This window comes from Malus domestica, chromosome 01 (genome assembly GCF_042453785.1).
Source record: "Malus domestica chromosome 01, GDT2T_hap1".
NCBI classification, from domain to species: domain Eukaryota; kingdom Viridiplantae; phylum Streptophyta; class Magnoliopsida; order Rosales; family Rosaceae; genus Malus; species Malus domestica.
Genome location: NC_091661.1, coordinates 26490790 through 26509004, shown reverse-complemented (window position 1 = coordinate 26509004; position 18215 = coordinate 26490790). Strand labels below are relative to the sequence as shown.

At 36.5% G+C, this 18215-nt stretch overlaps 2 protein-coding genes across 2 annotated transcripts; both read left to right on the top strand.

Annotated features, from left to right (window-relative positions):
- The first annotated feature begins 2657 nt into the window (after positions 1–2657).
- On the top strand, positions 2658–5360 carry LOC103437812 (peroxidase P7-like). The gene is made up of 4 exons (XM_070825569.1): positions 2658–2876; positions 2963–4054; positions 4140–4331; positions 4625–5360. The coding sequence occupies exons 2-4, from the start codon at positions 3773–3775 to the stop codon at positions 5177–5179; spliced, it is 1029 nt and encodes a 342-aa protein (XP_070681670.1). The 5' UTR covers positions 2658–2876; positions 2963–3772; the 3' UTR covers positions 5180–5360.
- A 5810-nt stretch (positions 5361–11170) lies between these two features.
- Positions 11171–12853, top strand: LOC103406431 (BTB/POZ domain-containing protein At3g56230-like). Its single transcript, XM_008345414.4, has 3 exons — positions 11171–11555; positions 11804–11980; positions 12268–12853. The coding sequence occupies exons 1-3, from the start codon at positions 11394–11396 to the stop codon at positions 12721–12723; spliced, it is 795 nt and encodes a 264-aa protein (XP_008343636.2). The 5' UTR covers positions 11171–11393; the 3' UTR covers positions 12724–12853.
- The last annotated feature ends 5362 nt before the right edge of the window (positions 12854–18215 follow it).

The following is an 18215-nucleotide window of genomic DNA, read 5'->3' as shown; positions in this document are numbered from 1 at the left end:
CTCCGAAGCCTAAGTTAGCAAGTTATACAAAATAGTATAAGTTATGGATGAAAATTTCTTCCTCCTTACTCTTGGACAAAATTGCACCTACAAAATAAAAACACCTTAGGTCAAGGCCAAGAGCCTCACACGCCCATGATGAATTGGGGGGGGGGGCTTTGGCTGAATAACCTCCAATGTCAAAGTTAGAATTTTGAAGGAAAAGTGTTTAGAGAATTTAGAGAATTCTAGCGAGAGAATTGGAAGTAAACTTTGAGGAGAACGATGGGGTTTAAATAGGAGAGTGGCCGGCCTCCTTGGGTCAGAGAGGACCGGCCACCTAGCTCCCTTTGTGGGCTAGGTTCTTGATTTGTGTTTAATTGGGAGTTATGGAATAATTACTTAATCAATTAGCTAATTAATAGAATAGGTAGCTAATCAATATAAATAAAAAATGGAAGATTTGGGAGTTACCTTATGGAGAGGATTGGATGAGGATTGATGAAATAGGCTTTGAATTGTTACTTATTTTGGGCATTTTTGACTTGTTGACGGATGATTGCCCGCTGCTCAGTCGTAGGAATCCCGATATGCCTCATGGGTATTTTTGTCATTTTTTATCCAAAGATTCACGTGTTGTCTTGTGATTATTTTGGGCTCCACATAAGTTATACAAGATAATATCCTGTTTTATTTTTTATTTTGAAGTATATATATCAAGTTTTATGGGTGAAAATGATGATCTATTGCCAAGTCGGGCGCTGCATGGAACATTTGCAAATTGCGCAGATTCGTCGCAATAATAGGGCAACCTATTGAAATTGGTCCAACATCGCTGTTCGAACCCGCAACAACAACAACGACAAGGTCAATACTGCAATAGCTGCACGTCCAGCCATTTTTGTATCCATCTTTCGTTATATTCATGTAATTACAAGAACGTACGAACAAACCAAAAACAACAGAAGTTTATGTGAAACAAGAGCACATAAAGCATTCAATTAATCGAGAGTTGTCAAAACGAAATGATAGACTCTTAGGGTTAGGGTTTAGATAAACATTCACGCATGCATGCAGTTGGAGACAATTTGACTTGAGAAATCGCACGCAACTAAGCATACAGTCAGTCCCATATGAATTTGGAATCTTTATATCTCGTATTCGATCGCTGAGGAAAATCCCAAAATGGTGCAAAGATATAATGGGCTAGCTTTACTAGCTTTAGCTAGATGGACCCCAGGATTAGATAATGAAGTGAACATATATATACACGAATGAATGATTTGGTCAACTTCGAGCAATATTGTATCGTGCAGCTGCACTATCATAAAAGATAAAACAAACGAGAAAAGAAAGGGGAAAAAGCTGCTCCTTTTGCCTTTCAAATTCTGGCAAACAAAGAAAAACAGGAGAATATATCTCAAATGGCAGAATGAACAGGCCATCAGATTCATCTGTGAATTTTCCACTTGGCATATGGGCTTTAGTTAAAATTCAATAACGACACAGCGATGGGAGAGTTCATTTGGGCTCGTCAATGAGGTACTCATAAATTGGGTTGGGCATTCCCAAAATATTATTGGAATAAGGTCATAAAGTAAAAGTGTTGGTAATAAGCATATCTTTGAGGGAGAGACTTTTGTTCTGATGTCGTATTAGAATGTTAGATTAACACTTTCAACACTACAAGTCGGTTTTACAAGATAGGGATATAGTACTTGTATAACCGGTTAATTTGTATAGAAAATCGATGCCCAAAAGATTGTAACAATCCCAAAATATGCTACAAATCTTCTACGATATATATTGGGTCCTAAAAAGAACTTTAGCCGGCTTTTTATGGGAAACTGCACATTTTTTTTAGACTAGTTGGAGAAGGATTGAATTAAGACAACTATTTCTCTAGTACGTAGTGCCGAACTTTGGCATAGCGCTGCGATAAAGCCTCTCTTTCTTGATGCATGCATGCGTGATGGAACCTCTATATGACTCTGCAACTACAGGTTTCTCAAAAGAGGGATATTACAATCTGCAGGGGCCCTTCCTTGAGCTAAAAGACATAAATTGGACTAACGGGGACAATAACAAAGCCTAAAGGTGGTCCAATAATTTGGATTTGTATAGAAAAATTAGAATCAATTGGACTAACAAAGTGTGGACAATAACAAACCCTATATATCTTCATGCCTAATAACCACACAAGTCACAACTCAAGAGTCAAGAGAAACCAACAAGCTTGATAAAGGCACACAAATCTATATATTACACCATTGTTTTATATATTTTTTAGACACGTTTTTATGAGGCTCATTCTGTAATTTATTTTAAAGATCTAAATCGTTTATCTTTTAGATCATCATTTATAGATGTTCATTGCAAAAAAATTAAACAAATCAAAATCATTAAGACATTCATTTGTAGTAAATACAATAGACTGATAAGGTTCTACAAAAAAAATCCTAAACTCTTAATCTACCAATCATATGGTTTCAGATTTGGGTGATTTTTTGTATGCATAATCTTTGAGGGAAGACTTAAAATATAGACGGTTCGGATTGTGGAAATACAATATAAAGTGGATCTCACAAAAACATGTGCCAAAAGTTGTGTAAAAAATGATGATGTCACGGATCCATCCCCTATATATGAATGTGTGTATGATCTTCTACTAGCCTATAAAGAAGTGTAACATGGCTTCCAATTACCACTTATTCCTACTTATCTTTGTCTTTGCTGGTGCATTTCTTGAATCCAACTGCAAGCTCACTCAAAATTTCTACAAATCCAAATGTCCAAAAGCATTGTCTATTGTGCAAGGAGTTATAGCAGCCATAAAAAACGAGACGCGCGTCGGAGCTTCCTTGCTCCGTCTGCATTTCCAGGATTGCTTCGTAAATGTAAGTATATATACCTTCACTTACTGTGCTCGTGTTCAGCCATTCTTAACTGAAGGGGTTGGCTTACTTTCTTTGTTTAATCTCAGGGTTGTGATGCGTCGGTGCGGTTGGACGATACATCAAGCTTTGTTGGTTTCTCAAGTGCCTTTATCAAGCTTGTTGGTTTCTCTTGAGTTGTGACTTATTGTGTGGTTATTAGGCATGAAGATATATGGCATGAAGATATATATAGACAGGCCCTTTAAGGATAAGAATCCCTATTTTTTTTTAAAAAATAGGCATACCCTCTCGACCGTTAGATCTGGATTTAATGAAATTCTGTGATTGAGATTAAATCACAAGCTACAGAATCTCAACTATAGAATTTCATTAAAGTCAAATCTAACGGTTAAGAAAGTGTCCCAATTTTATTTTAAAATATAGGGATCTCTTCCCATAAAGGCTTCCTATATATAAATATATATGTTCAAGCCTAATAACCACACAAGTCACAACTCAAGAGAAACGAACAAGCTTGATAAAGGCAGACAAATATATATATGTTACACCATTGTTTTATATATTTTTTAGACACGTTTTTGTGGGGCTCATTCTGTAATTTATTTTAAAGATCCAAATCGTTTATCTTTTAGACCATCATTTATAGATGTTCAGTGCAAAAAATTAGACAAATCAAAATCATTAAGACATTTATTTATAGTGAATACAATAGACCATTACGGTTCTACAAAAAAAAAATCCTAAACTCTTAATCTTACATTCATATGGTTTAAGATTTGGGTGATTTTTTGTATGCATAATCTTTGAGGGAAGACTTAAAGTATAGACGGTTTGGATTGTGGAAGTACATTACAAAGTGGATCTCAAAAAAACGTGTGCCAAAAGTTGTGTAAACAATGATGTCACGGATCTGCCCCCTATATATGAATGTGTGTGTGATCCTCTACAAGCCTCTAGAGAAGGGTAACATGGCTTCCAATTACCACTTATTCCTACTTATCTTTGTCTTTGCTGGTGCATTTCTTGAATCCAACTGCGAGCTCACTCAAAATTTCTACAAATCCAAATGTCCAAAAGCTTTGTCCATTGTGCAAGAAGGAGTTATAGCAGCCATAAAAAACGAAACGCGCATCGGAGCTTCCTTGCTCCGTCTGCATTTCCACGATTGCTTCGTAAATGTAAGTATATATACCTTCACTTACTGTGCTCGTGTTCAGCCATTCTTAACTAAGGGGTTGGCTTACTTTCTTTGTTTAATCTCAGGGTTGTGATGCGTCGGTGCTGTTGGACGATACATCAAGCTTTGTTGGTGAGAAAACAGCAGCTCCTAACAACAACTCCATTAGAGGATTTGAAGTTGTTGATCAAATTAAAGCCAAGCTTGAGAAAGCATGCCCCGGAGTAGTCTCATGTGCTGATCTTCTAGCTCTTGCTGCGCGTGACTCAACAGTTTATGTAAGTAACCTATCTTAATTTCTTGTGAAATATGTACAAAATGAACTTGCTGCAAAAAATTTCATAAAAAATGGAACTGACCGTCACTCCACAGACAAGAAACCATATATAAACAATATGGTTTAGTATCCTTTATTGTCTGTTTAGTGTCTCTCAAGTCTTTAACTCGTTCATTTGTGCATATATTCCCTGATCTCTTCCTCCAAAATCTAATAATTTCAATTAACATTTGTCATAAATCTTCTCCATTGGCATCTATTTTTACATGGAAATTAATACTTTTGGATTTGCAGTTGGGAGGTCCTTCATGGAAAGTTGGTTTGGGAAGAAGAGATTCAACCACTGCTAGCAGAAGTGCTGCCAACACCTTCCTTCCTTCACCAACTTCCAATATAAGTGCTTTAATTTCAAGCTTCTCTGCACAAGGCCTCTCCTTAAGGGACTTGGTCGCTCTTTCTGGTTCTCACACAATTGGCCTTGCAAGATGCACAACATTCCGCTCACGCATCTACAACGACTCCGCCATCGACGCCACCTTTGCCCAGTCATTGCAGGGAATTTGCCCAAGAAGCGGAAATGACGACAACCTTGCAAGCCTTGACCTCCAGACCCCAACACATTTTGATAACGAGTACTACAAGAATTTGTTGAAAGAAAAGGGACTTCTTCATTCAGACCAGGAGCTCTTCAACGGAACAACTTCTACAGATAATCTGGTTCAAATTTATACAAATAACACATTGACATTCTTCAAGCACTTTGCCGTGGCCATGGTCAAAATGGGAAACATCAGTCCTCTTACGGGAAGTCAGGGCGAAATCAGAACTAATTGCAGAAAAGTGAACTAAAATTTTATGAGCTCATAGAAAGATAAATAGAGTGCAAAAATATTTTCGTTTGTATAAAAGTACTCATGTGTTTGGACAAGAAAAAAATAAAAATAAATAAGTGGGAGAAATGCGACTAAACCATAATGTTGGCAATTAAACTTTTTATTGATGTTATTCTAAATTGAACTTTCCATTTAAATTTGTGGTTTTTGTTAACCTGTTTAAATTTTATGTAATTTTGCCACACTTATCTATTTTTATACAAATGATATTGAGAGAGAATTTCAAACTCGAGTCCAAAACTACTTATAATGCCCCAAATATGTCACTACACATCCACTTACACAATCAAATCAAATCAAATCCGATACAAAATTTAGTAGGTTAAAGAGACGCAACATAAAGAGGGTAAACAGGGACTCCGAGTGATTGTTCCATTACTTTAGGAAACTTTTACACTTTCCCATACTTTCTTTCATTTACTTGCTTAACTTTCATCTCTACTTCTCGAGCTGACTGTACACAGAGATAAAAGTGTTCTAACTATCAAGGTCTTACATCGATGTAAATTGGCGAGAGGTGGTAGTTACATCAGAATTAGTCGATTGCACACTATTGTGACTACACAGAGAACACAACGGGTTTCGGCTCCCTTGCTTTTTCTATACCAATATAGCTCTTCCATTTACTCTAATCAACTGAATCAACTTCCTCTTCTGACAGTTCAAATGCATCGATCTCTACGAAGTATTTTCTCTTCTCCTCAATCTCTTCAAAGTAAGCTCTCTGCTTCTCGGAAGCTGGTACGGCACGCTGCTTCTGTAGAAATATCACACACAAATTAAAAGTGAATAACTATAAACCCAGACCTTATTGTAAAATGGAACGTAACATATTTCACCACAGGATGTACAGATAGGAAAATAACAAGAACTCGTTTCAACAAACATAAAACCTGCTAGAACAAACTAAAGGTCCCTTTCTAAGTTTGAGGATTGTTTAAACAAGTGAAACGATAAACAGGCCATATAATATTAAGTGGACTATATCCCTTCCCTTTTTGTCTTTCACTAGCATAGAAATAAAAACTAATGGACGATAAAGAAAAGTCAGCTCCAAAAATCTGCTGCCAGAATCAAAACTCTGAAAGAGATGTTATCTATCAAACTGTGGCCCAAAAAAACTCAACCTCACAGTGAAGAACGAATCTTGCCATAGACAAGCTGTGTCAATACAGAACCATTTTGTTTGACATGCTTGTGGATATATAGAAATTCTAACTCTGATAGAATAATGTTGTTTGCCTCAGCTTCCTTTTTTTTTTTTTTTTTTGCTACTTCATAATTTGTTTTCTTCTTTATATATGAATGAATGGGTGAGTGAGTTGTGAGCGCAAAAGAGTGTGGCGGGAGAAATCTGGAATCCGGATGGTTCGTCGTATTTCTTTACCGAGTTACGAGTAGCCGGTGCTCCGTCTTATGGGCCTAATCTAGGTTGGGTCGGCCTATTATAAAACTGAGCCTAAGTTTTTTTTATTTTAGAAAAACCTATGGGCTGAGTAGAGGTTGGTCTCTTTGGGTCTATTGAATAAAAAAACCGAGCATAGCCCAGTACCAAACCGAACCGAACGGTTTGAAAATAATTCTTTTTTCTGAGTGTTGTACAATAACATGTCAATGTGTTTGATGTGATACATATGTGAATTCACACATCCAATTAAATAGCACCACGTGATTAAATGATTTTTTTTTTTTAAAGCTATTGTAGGATAGATTTCATTGATAAAGAAGAAACAGTTACAAAGTAAGGCTGGTAGAGGAAGCCGCCTCCAGGACAATCAGCAGCAAGCAAATTAACAATAAAATCGGAGGGTTCTTCAAACCAAGAGCAGGAGGTTCCATCCATATGGAGAGCAGAGCGGGCAAGGCGGTGAGCAGTACCATTGCCTTGGCGATGGACATGGGCAAATCCTGAAAATAGAAGCCTTAAGAGTCTTCGATAATATGCCCCAAGTTGGACATATTCAGAGAGCTCTCAAGCAGGGCTTTCACGATCTAGAGAGAATCACACTCAAAAATGAAATCATTAAAACCTCTTTCTATAGCCAACGACAAGCCTTCCCAGGCAGCCAAAGCTTCCGCTTGAAGGGGAGAGAACACAACACGAAACCGAATAATGATGATGCCAACACCCCCCATCCTGCTACCACTTTTACTTACAATTCTTGGCCTGCAACACTCAACAACTTGCCTTTCCAACTTTATAATCTTTTCCATAATCGCTCTTTAATATGCTCGAAGCAGGCAGCACGATTCCTACCAATCCGAGTTGGGAGAGCCAGATATTTAACACGTCTGTCAACCCTTTCAACACCCAACAGGTTAGCCAAACGAATGTGATTTGGACGATTAACATTCTTACCGAAGGATTAAATGATTTAGATCTATGTAGAAAAAGTGATTGAAAATCATTATTGATTAATTAAAATCTTAAAAGTATTGGTGTAATTAACCTCTGAAAATATTTCTCAAAAATGAACAATTCTAACGTGTACCAAAGATTTGCACTTTTCTCCAAGAAATCCAATGGCCTTGATGGTTTCGTCAGCAAATCCACATTTTCTTTGGTTAATCAATAATCGCACACGTGCTTATTGTCTGCAGATTCCCTTTCTTTTGTCTCTAAGATGGGCAGTAAGAGCAAACTCAAAACAAACAAAAAAAAATTATGATTTCCCAAATCCTAAGGTAGTTTCCTAGGTTAGTATGTATTATATTCATAAAATTATTTTTTCTCCCATTGTTCATGGTATATTTTACATTGCTAGTCTCAAGTTCGAATATAAGAAGAAAAAAAGTGCATCAAATATCAACAACAAACATTTTGTTTTTATGTCGAATCTCTATGATCACAATATAATTATCAATTAAGTAAACATACCATACATTGGTCCGCAAAATATCACTACATCGTTAATTGGAAACTTGAATTCCTCTTTATTCAGAAGAACATTTATATTATAACATGTATAATAACAATATTTTGTAACAGTGTTATCCGCATGTTAAAAAATTTATCGGCTTTAGTGATCCGATGATTTGATAGTGAGTGTGAACCACGTGTTAGCAAACCATCGTCTGAGACTCTGAAAGTGGATAAAAAAACAGCAGACATGCACCACACCACTGAAGATTTTGAAAAACCGGGGTGCGTGTGGCATTTGGTTTACAGTTTCCAGTGTTCCAAGCAAAGAGAAAAAACCACGTAAACCAGGGGCCACACCAAATCAAAAAAATCAAAAGCACACTTCTCAACACAAACCCTGCTGCTACTGCTTATCGTCTTCATCTATATAAATACCAACCCTCCCTTGCTTTCCACTTCATTCCATTCCACCTTATAAACTTACTCATAGGTTTCGCTTTATCAGTTTTCTGGGAACTTGGTTGGCAACAGAAGGAGAAGAAGCAAATCGAAATTCAAATGGAGGCAATTCAGTCCTGGGTTTCGGAACACAAGCTTACAAGCATTGGTGAGTACACTCAGCACTACTTTAATCTCCTTCTCTTTTAATGTCAAACCCGTTTAAAAATGCTTTTTCAAAAAGTACTTTGTCCACCAACGCTTCTAGAAAAACACTTGTATTAGAAGCACATTACTATTTGAACAAAAATGCAATCCCTTTCTGATAAAAAAAAAAACACTAAAGTGTTTCTTGAACATGTACTTTTATCTTTATCTATAAAACACTTCAAATATACTTTTTTTTTAATTTCATAAGCGCTTTAAACAATATTGTTAGGAGCGTTTTTGCTAATCTTGAAGTGTTTTTAATTATTTTAAAGAAACTTTAACAAAAAGTTCTCGGTGTTCATTTTAACGAAAAACCACATTTTTACACTAAAAGGTCAATCCTAGTACTATTCATTTTACCTTTTATTTTTTCGTTAAAACTCAAAGTTTTCAAATCATTTTCATTAGTTTTCCTTATTTTAAAAGGACTTCCAAATAAGCCCAACACGTTTAGTTAAGTTTGTTAGCAGGGCCAGCCCTGAGTATTTAGGGGCCTATGCAAAACTTAGATGGAGGTCATTCATTTTTTTTAATACTATATTTATTTTTTATTATTTTTTTCAATTTTTTCATCTATAAAAGTAAAATATTACAAGTTACTGCAACAAAAATAAGTTATTTGATCGGCTAGGTGTTTTTCCTTACCTTCAAAGGTCCTGAGTTCGATAAACATTGGATGCGTTTTTGTTATCTCTTTTTTAAGCTTACAAATTTGCAAAAGCTTAAAATAGCAAAACAATATCACAGGATTCCAACGTAGCACATGGGCTATAAGGAAGAAGAGCTAGACCGCTAGGCTAGAACCACAGATAAGATTGTCTTTTGCATCTAATCTATTTTATATGCGTTTGTATACCTGTAACCAAAATTTAGAGGTCAGGGCCCTGTGCGGTGGCACCTGTTGCACACCCTCAGGGCCGGCTCTGTTGTTAGAACAATGTACTTCTCTGCAAGACTGCAACCAACTTTGAAACCCCCCTCCAATGGTTTAAAATAGATTAGAAGGGAATAATAACAATGTTAATTAATCTCTTTGTTTCTGTGTAATCACTATTACAGGAGGAATATGGGCGTCAGCAGTTGGAGCATCTCTAGCCTATTCAAAAACAAGAACACCCCTCAAGCCAAGCCTGAGGCTTATACATGCTAGGATGCACGCACAGGCCTTGACCCTGGCTGTCCTATCTGGTGCAGCAGTCTACCATTACTATGAGGAGCATGAAGCAGCTGCCCGCCACCATGGAGAAGACTAATGCTTCTCCAATAAGCACCTGCCTAAGTCGGTACTCCATTGCATAATTCGACCATTTCTACTATTAGGTTGATCTTAATTACTTAAGAGTTAATCTGAACATTAACGTGTACGCTGTCTCTTAATCAATATTCTATCTTAGTTTCTTTATTTCACTTTTATTAGTTGATGTACTGTACACCATATATATAAGGAGGCTTGGTTTATCTACGTATATCAATTCCAGTAGGTTCTAATCCCCTTTCTTATTAGGATAAAAATGGGTAGTACTATCCGCACACTAATTTTTTATCTTCCACACACTCCTCTTAATTTCTGACTGTCAGATCGAATGAATTGAAGAAGATCAATCATCAAAATTTAATAAGGGTGTGTAAGAGGTCAAAATAAGTGTGTGCACTAAAAAATAATGAAATTCATCCTAACTAGTTCGAAGGATGATTGCGGGTTCTTGGTGAAAAAGAATGGTCATGTTAAAACCTTTCCCGAAAAAGAGAAAAATCTGGTGTAGTTAAGGGAAAGTGAATTGGTTCACATGCGTTGTATATACAAAATGTGGTAATATAAGAAAATTGTTATCAACACTAAAAATATGTTACTATACAAAACGAATGGGGAAATTGTACGTGAAGAGTTGCCGAACGACTTCTTTTAGTGTCGATAACAACTCCTGATAGAATTACATCCACGACCTACTGCAATCTTTAATCCCGTAGAAGGACTACCCGGCATGAAGGTGATCATGAATCATGACTAGTCGAATCATATTGGAGGGTGGTGTACAGACAAGCTAGGCTGGCTTGTTTTTTAAGTCAACGAAATATTGTACACTAATTGTGGAAGTTTATTAGTGTTAAAGTAGTTAGTAGGACGTGCTTTGCTTAGCACATATTTGCTGTTGTAAGGTTGGAAAGTCCTTTTCTTCTTCCTAACATTCCGATTCCATCAGTTACCAATTCCGATTGTTTTATTCCTTATATATCTTAAATTAAAACGCACTTAAAAGAATTGGCCTACCAACTTCCCAATCTTCCCTAACTGACTATTACGCCCTCCAACTTGGCATTTTCAAGTGACTTTCCTCTGAACTTTCAAGGTTGGTTTTAGTCATTTCACTCAAATACAAAATAGTGCAATATTCTACTCAAGCCAATCATAGTTGTTCAAATTAATTAACTGAAGGATAAGGTGAAGTCCAACAAACTTTAGCTAGCAAGCATAATCAAGGGAAACAGAAAAGCCTTTGCTTAAATTCTGAGAACGTTGAAAAGAAGAATCAGCTTCTTCTTCTTCTTCTTCTATTACTACAAGAAAACTCCCCTCGTCAAGATTTTCTCACCAAAACAAGATAAAGCTTCTTCTTCTTCCCCTACCATCCAGGTTTCCTCAAGGTTTTTGTAGGCAGATATGGACTGCACCATTTGTACTTCTATGCCAGTTATGCTAAGGCCTCCGAGGAATATAATTTGCTCAACATGCTATGAGGGGGCTAGGAGCGTTATCTTCTTCATAAATAAACAGCTTCAAACTGCTCAAGGACCAGCTGATCAAAAACCAAATTTGTGTAAGGCAAGCTATCTGGTTCCAAACTTTTCTCTCTTTTATATACATGCTTGATCCTTTCTATTAGCCACATTCTGAGTTTCAACTTGTCATCCTCTCCATTTCGTAGTTACTATAGTTACATACGCATATACAGAAACCCATCATACAAAACAAAATACAATAGTTGAAAAGCAAAGTTAATCACACATAGTTGAAGAACAAACTCAAGTTATAGTGTCTTTTAAGTGCTGCTAATTTATTTTCTTTTACAGACTCTTGAAAATGTGTCGAAATGGGTGCGTGACATGAAAGCAGAATCAGAAGAACTCGGTGAGAAGATTAGATTTCTAAGTGGATTTTCTGTTGCATTTAGAGATCAAATTCACACTGACATATTATTGCAACCTGGTGAAAGCGGCCCTCCAATTCCTGCCCATAAAGCCTTACTGGTGACTCTCATCTCTTTGTGTAGCAATGTTTTATCAATTACATATGAAAGTTTTTATATGTTGTGGTTATCATTTTTTAAATGCTGATATGTGGTTGATATGTAGTCGATAAGCATGATATCGTTGAACTTACAGTTGTCAATATGTGGTCTATAAGGTTGTTGATATGTCATGATATTTTTGTCTGTTGTGCAGTTAATGGCAATATATAAGAGTAAGTACATGTGATTACTGCTCAATGAGGAACCATTCCTAATTTTTAAATTTTTGTTATTGATATACTGTAGGCAATAAGATCAGAAGTATTTAACAACATTCTAGACTCAGATGGGTGCAAAGCTCCAGCAACCGACACCGTAAAACTGCCTGAGCTGAACCATGAAGAGCTGGAGTCTCTATTGGAATTTCTGTACAACGGAGACTTGCCTGAAGATAAGATGAACAAACACATCTACTCCTTGTCCCTTGCAGCTGATAAGTACGGAATCTCGTACTTGCAGAAGCTATGTGAGTGTCATATGCTCAAGTCTATGAGCCCAGCCAATGCTCTTGATGTCTTAGAGGTTGCGGATGTTTGTTCCAGCCTAAAACTGAAGGAGAATGCGTTGGACTACATCGTTAAAAACATGCATGATATAGTTTTTTCTGCAAAATATGATAGTTTTGCACTTAAGAATCCGCATCTATGTGTACAGATTTCAAGGGCATCATTAATGGACGCCAAAAGAAAATCAGTTTCCTAATATATTAGTCAAAGATCAGTTAGACAAAGCCAGCACACACAATCAATTGTGTGGAGTTCTTACAATTTTGTGAGTATGTAAATCTACATTGACCTAAGTAAGAACATACGTGTGTAAATTTTGTTTACTATTTTTTATCTTGAAATATTGCTACGTACAAGTAATATTGTGTTCAAGATAGAAAAAAGTTTGCGGAACTCATTCTCATGTGAGCTCCACATTTAAAATTTAAACATTACTCTGTAAAATTCACATAATCAATATATGAAATATATTGTTAAATTTTAGCTTAACCATAGAACCATGGGATAAGCCATGGATGTTACATATATATGGACCTACACGTATCTACATGATAACTTGTACATTATAATCGACTCCACTATCAAGATTCCATGTGCGTTAAATGGATTCTCTCACTTTTGTTGGATTCACGCCGATTCGAGCAAAATTGGATATGGTGGCGAGGCCTACATAGCTGACCAGAAGCTTTTCGAAATGGATCTTAACATCGATGTCATTTGCTCCATCTGTCAACTGCTGAAGATTATCCCGATCGTCAGCGGACTTGAAAAGCTTCAGAGTCCTCAAATTCTTTGTGTCCACAACCAGAGAATCAAATTACTTTCCATGTAGAGCATTCTTGGTATGATCGTCTGATTATTGTGTTGTTTTTTAGGTCTGATTAAAGAAATATTGATCCAAATATATGTGAAATGCTGGACGGATCGGTTTGCCTCTATGTATGGCTTGGATGTTACTGATTTATTCATGTTCTTTCCCGTTTCAATTCGAATTCTAGTCTAATCACCATTTTCTTGTTGATCGTCGACCGTCTCTTCGAATTTGTAGGTGTCTGTTGTGATTTCTCATGGATTTTGTCAGAAGTGATCCAACAAGACCTTGAAAATCCAACCTGAAATTGAGACCAAAAACTTAATTAGTAAATTTGAGACAATACACATTATGTCTGACACACAGATAGTATACCATGTGTTATTATAGAAGTGAAATGATGTTTTATTTGATAAGCTATTAATTTTTTTTAACAAAAATATCTCATCACTTGTTTAATGACATGTGATGTATCATCATGCGTTTCCGGGCTACTAAAAATTCTCTGATATGCGAGAAGAGAATGACGTTGGTATATACGTTATTTTAAAAATGTTAGGCGTTCCGTTTTCATTTGGACAATGGCACTATTGTAAATTTATATGAATTAAATTGGTTTGGGCTATGTTGAAAAGTCAAAATGGTTTTTTTTTATTTATTTTTTATAAACCTGGGCATGTGGGTTTTTTCATAGACTAGGTGAGGACGAAGGGCTTAATTATAGATGGCCTCTTTGCAGTAATCCAAAATTATATTTGTCGTTTTTTGGTATTCCAAACATATATACATCAGCCCTAATTAGCACAAACAACAAACATAAGCCCACATTTATTTAAAAGAAAAAAATACAAACAAACAAACAAGGGTAAAAGACTGTTTACTACCCTCATGTTTTGTGGTTTTCAACATTTAGTACATCAAGTTTTTTTCGTCTCAGATTCATACCTAAAGTGTAAATTTTAGGACAGTCTCATACATCCGTTAGTCAAACTGTTAAATCTGCCGTTAATTGTGACATGACACCTATGTGGACAATGATTGCGCGCCACGTGTCATCCACGTTTTTTTTTTCTTCTTGCTTCTTCTTCTTCCTTCGATTGCAACTTTTTTTTTTCTTCCTCCTTCTTTCTTCCCCTTCTTCCTTCCCCTTCTTCTCCTTCTTCCTTCTTCTTCCTTCTCCTTCTCCTTATTCTTCTTCTTCCTCCGAATCTAGGGAAGTTTTTTTTTTTCTTTTTTCTTCTTTCTTCTTCCTCCTCTGACTGCAAATATTTTTTTTTCTTCCTCCTTCTCCTTCTTCCTTCTTCTTTTTCCTCCGAATCTGGGGAAGACGAAGGTTTTTTTTTTTTTTTTTGAGGAAGATGAAGAAGAAGAAGAAGAAGAAGAAGGAAAAAAAAAAAACTGAATTTGGGCATATTCAGAGGAACAAGAAGGAGGAAGAAGAAAAGAAAAAAAAAACTGAATCTGGGCATATTCGGAGGAAAAAGAAGAAGAAAAAGAAGAGGAAGGAAGAAGGAGGAAGAAGGAGGAAGAAGAAGGAAGAAGAAGAAGAAGAAAAAACTGAATCTGGGCAGATTTGGAGGAAGAAGAAGAAGAAGAAGAAGAGGGGGAAGAAGAAGGAAGAAGGAGGAAGAAGGAGGAAGAAGAAAGAAAAAAAAACTGAATCTGGGCAGATTCGGAGGAAGAAGAAGAAGAAGAAGAGGAAGGAGAAGGAAGAAGGAAGAAGGAGGAAGAAGGAAAAAAAAAAAAAACTGAATCTGGCCATATTCGGAGGAAAAAGAAGAAGAAGAAGAGGAAGGAGAAGGAAGAAGGAAGAAGGAGGAAGAAGGAGGAAGAAGGAAAAAAAAACTGAATTTAGGCATATTCGGAGGAAGAAGAAGAAGAAGAGGAAGGAAGGAGGAAGAAGAAAAAAAAAAAAAACTGAATCTGGGCAGATTGGGAGGAAGAAGAAGAAGAAGAGGAGGAAGGAAGAAGGAGGAAGGAGAAGGAAGAAGGAGGAAGAAGAAAAAAAAAACTTCCCCATATTCGGAGGAAGAAGAAGGAGAAGGAGAAGGAAGAAGAAGGAAGATGGGGAAGGAGGGGAATGAAGAAGGAGGAAGGAGGAAGAAAAAAAAATTGCAGTCGAAGGAAGAAGAAGAAGAAGGAAGAAGAAAGAAGAAAAAAAAAACTTGGATGACACATGGCGTATAGTCATTGTCCACATGGGCGCCACGTCACAATTAACAGCAGATTTAACAGTTTAACTAACGGATATATGAGACTGTCCCAAAATTTACACTTTAGGTATAAATCTGAGACGAAAAAAACTTGATGTACTAAATGTTGAAAACCACGAAACATGAAGATAGTAAACAGTCTTTTATCTAACAAACAAACATAAGCCCACAGATCATCCTGCAAGAAAAACGTTGACAAAAGGGAAAGAAAACCTAACCAATACAAAACCTATTTTGACAAAAATAAAAAATAAAAAACTGAAAACCCTAGCCCATTGACCTAAAAGATTGGAAAACGATAGAAACCGTAACCCTAGCCGGCTTCCAATCTTCTATATAAATATCCTCTTCATGTCAACGAGAGCACACGCACCATTCCTCTAAGTTGACATACTCCAACTCTGAAATTCTCTCTAGTCTTATTGTTCAAGAGATTTTGAAAATATTCAAGGCATAATGGCGTACAGGTTTTGCGGCGTACAGGTTTTGCATCGTTTGTCATGACCAACACTTTCAACAATCTCGGTCAGACAGTGTTACCATGCAATATCCATCTACGGTTATGACGCGACAGCCTGCGCATTTGACATCAGTTAATCCATCAGGATTATTAACTCAAAAAATTTATCATAATAATAATAATAATTCTGCAGATAACTACATATGCCTGAAATGCCTTCAAGAATTCATGAGCGTTAGGAATACCATAAATAAGATTATAACTCCTCACGCGAAACTGTGCAAGGCAAGCTCTCTCTCTCTCTCTCTCTCTCTCTCGCCCCCTTTCGCTACGTTCATAATTATGATTCGTTTGGCTTCATTTAGTAATTGGTTTTTTTTTTCCACTCTTGTCTTTGGCTTTCACTGTTTCATAATCTTACTTGAAGAAAAATGGATGTAAACTATTGAATATTTTTAATCAAGACTTACAATTCTGAAAATCAGCACATGACATTGTTGGGTTAGGGAGCAGGACTAGGCAACCCTGCTCAGTCGTCCGAACTGGGCCGAACCTCAGGTCTCATAAGTGGTGTTGGTGGTGAGAAAAGGGGAGAAAAAAGAGATCTATATATTCAAATGAGAAGAAAGAGTAAATTTGAAGAGAGAGACCTAAATATTCAAGAAATAACCCAAAATATTTAAATGACCTTATTATATTTAAACGGGTTAGGCTCAATAGGATAAGAACAGATATGGAGTATAATAGGATAATATATTAACAGGTGTAGTTTAGGCCGTTGATACGAACTTTATATCAATTGTGAAATGAAGTGAAATAGCCAACATTTGAGGGTACATATATTTTTCTTTCTAAATATTATGATATACTTATACTAAGAGGCAAGGAATTATAGCTTAGCCACATAATGTGTCTACCATAATCATATGATAATGAATTCGCTATTCATGAAATTTATCCTACTTTGACAAGGATATAGGCTTCCATTCCTTCAGCACAAGGCCACACACAAAATCATAATGGCGTACGTAGGGTTATTTATTTAGGAGTTTTAACAAAACACTTCCGGTACTGTTCACTTTTAACGAAAAACCACATATATACATTTCCCTGGTACTATTCACTATACCTTTAAAAAGGGTTTTTCATTAAAAGATAAGTTTTTTTGGACATTTAGTTAGTTTTCCTTATTTATTTTGATACCGAGTTTTGGGTTTGGGATTGGGATGTGGGATCAATTTTGTCGATGGCCTAGGGTTAGTTTTAGGCCCTGGTTGTTCGTTGATACGAAGCATTTTATCAATTCTGGAAGAATATAACCAACGTTGGAGGTTGAATTGTGGTGGTAATATGTACACGGGCATATTTTTTATACATAGATTTTGGACTGTTTTCATGCCAAAGATTTTCCTTTCTGGCCCCAAAAATAATGAAAAAAACAACCGATTAAGGAAAACATAATTTTAACCTCGTGATTCTTTTGCAAAAGTCAAAGAGTCCTACAAAGAGTTTGAAAACGAGTCCTCCAAAGAAAAGAAAGAGTAATGTTATTTATACTATGCTTTCATATCATATTTTTATACCATCTTAGGTGACATCGGATATAGATAACCACATTATTTGAAAAATTTGCAAAATCCAAGGAAATGAAGGAGAAAGACTCTTCGTATGCCACTGTGAACACGGAAAATTCCTGAAACGAAAGAGACAAGAAACGACGTGCACAAACAAATATTTGTATTTGATGGTTTTGGGTTACAATCTCTCTCTATTTTGATCCTCTGATTCGATCTCCGTAAGATGTGTATTTGTGGATGTGTGATTGATCCAAAGGGCCGTTGGGCTTGATCTAAGGATGAACGTTCTTCAAGGGCCGTGGACTTGATCTTGAAGGTGGATTTGAGCGGATCTTCAAAGGGGCTTTTGGGCTTGATCTTTGAAGAACAGTGACGAACGGATCTCCAAGGGCTTTTGGGCTTGATCTTGAAGAACAGTGATGAACGGATCTTCAAAGGTTTTTGGGCTTGATCTTGAAGAACGGTTGGATGTGTGGATTTGTCGACGTTGTTGATCCAAAGGGCCGTTGGGGCTTGATCTTGGATGAACGGATGATGAACGATGGTGCTTTCTTCAAGGGCCGTCGGGGCTTGATCTTGAATTGGTGGATGGTTGATCCAAGGGCCGTCGGGGCTTGATCTTGGAAG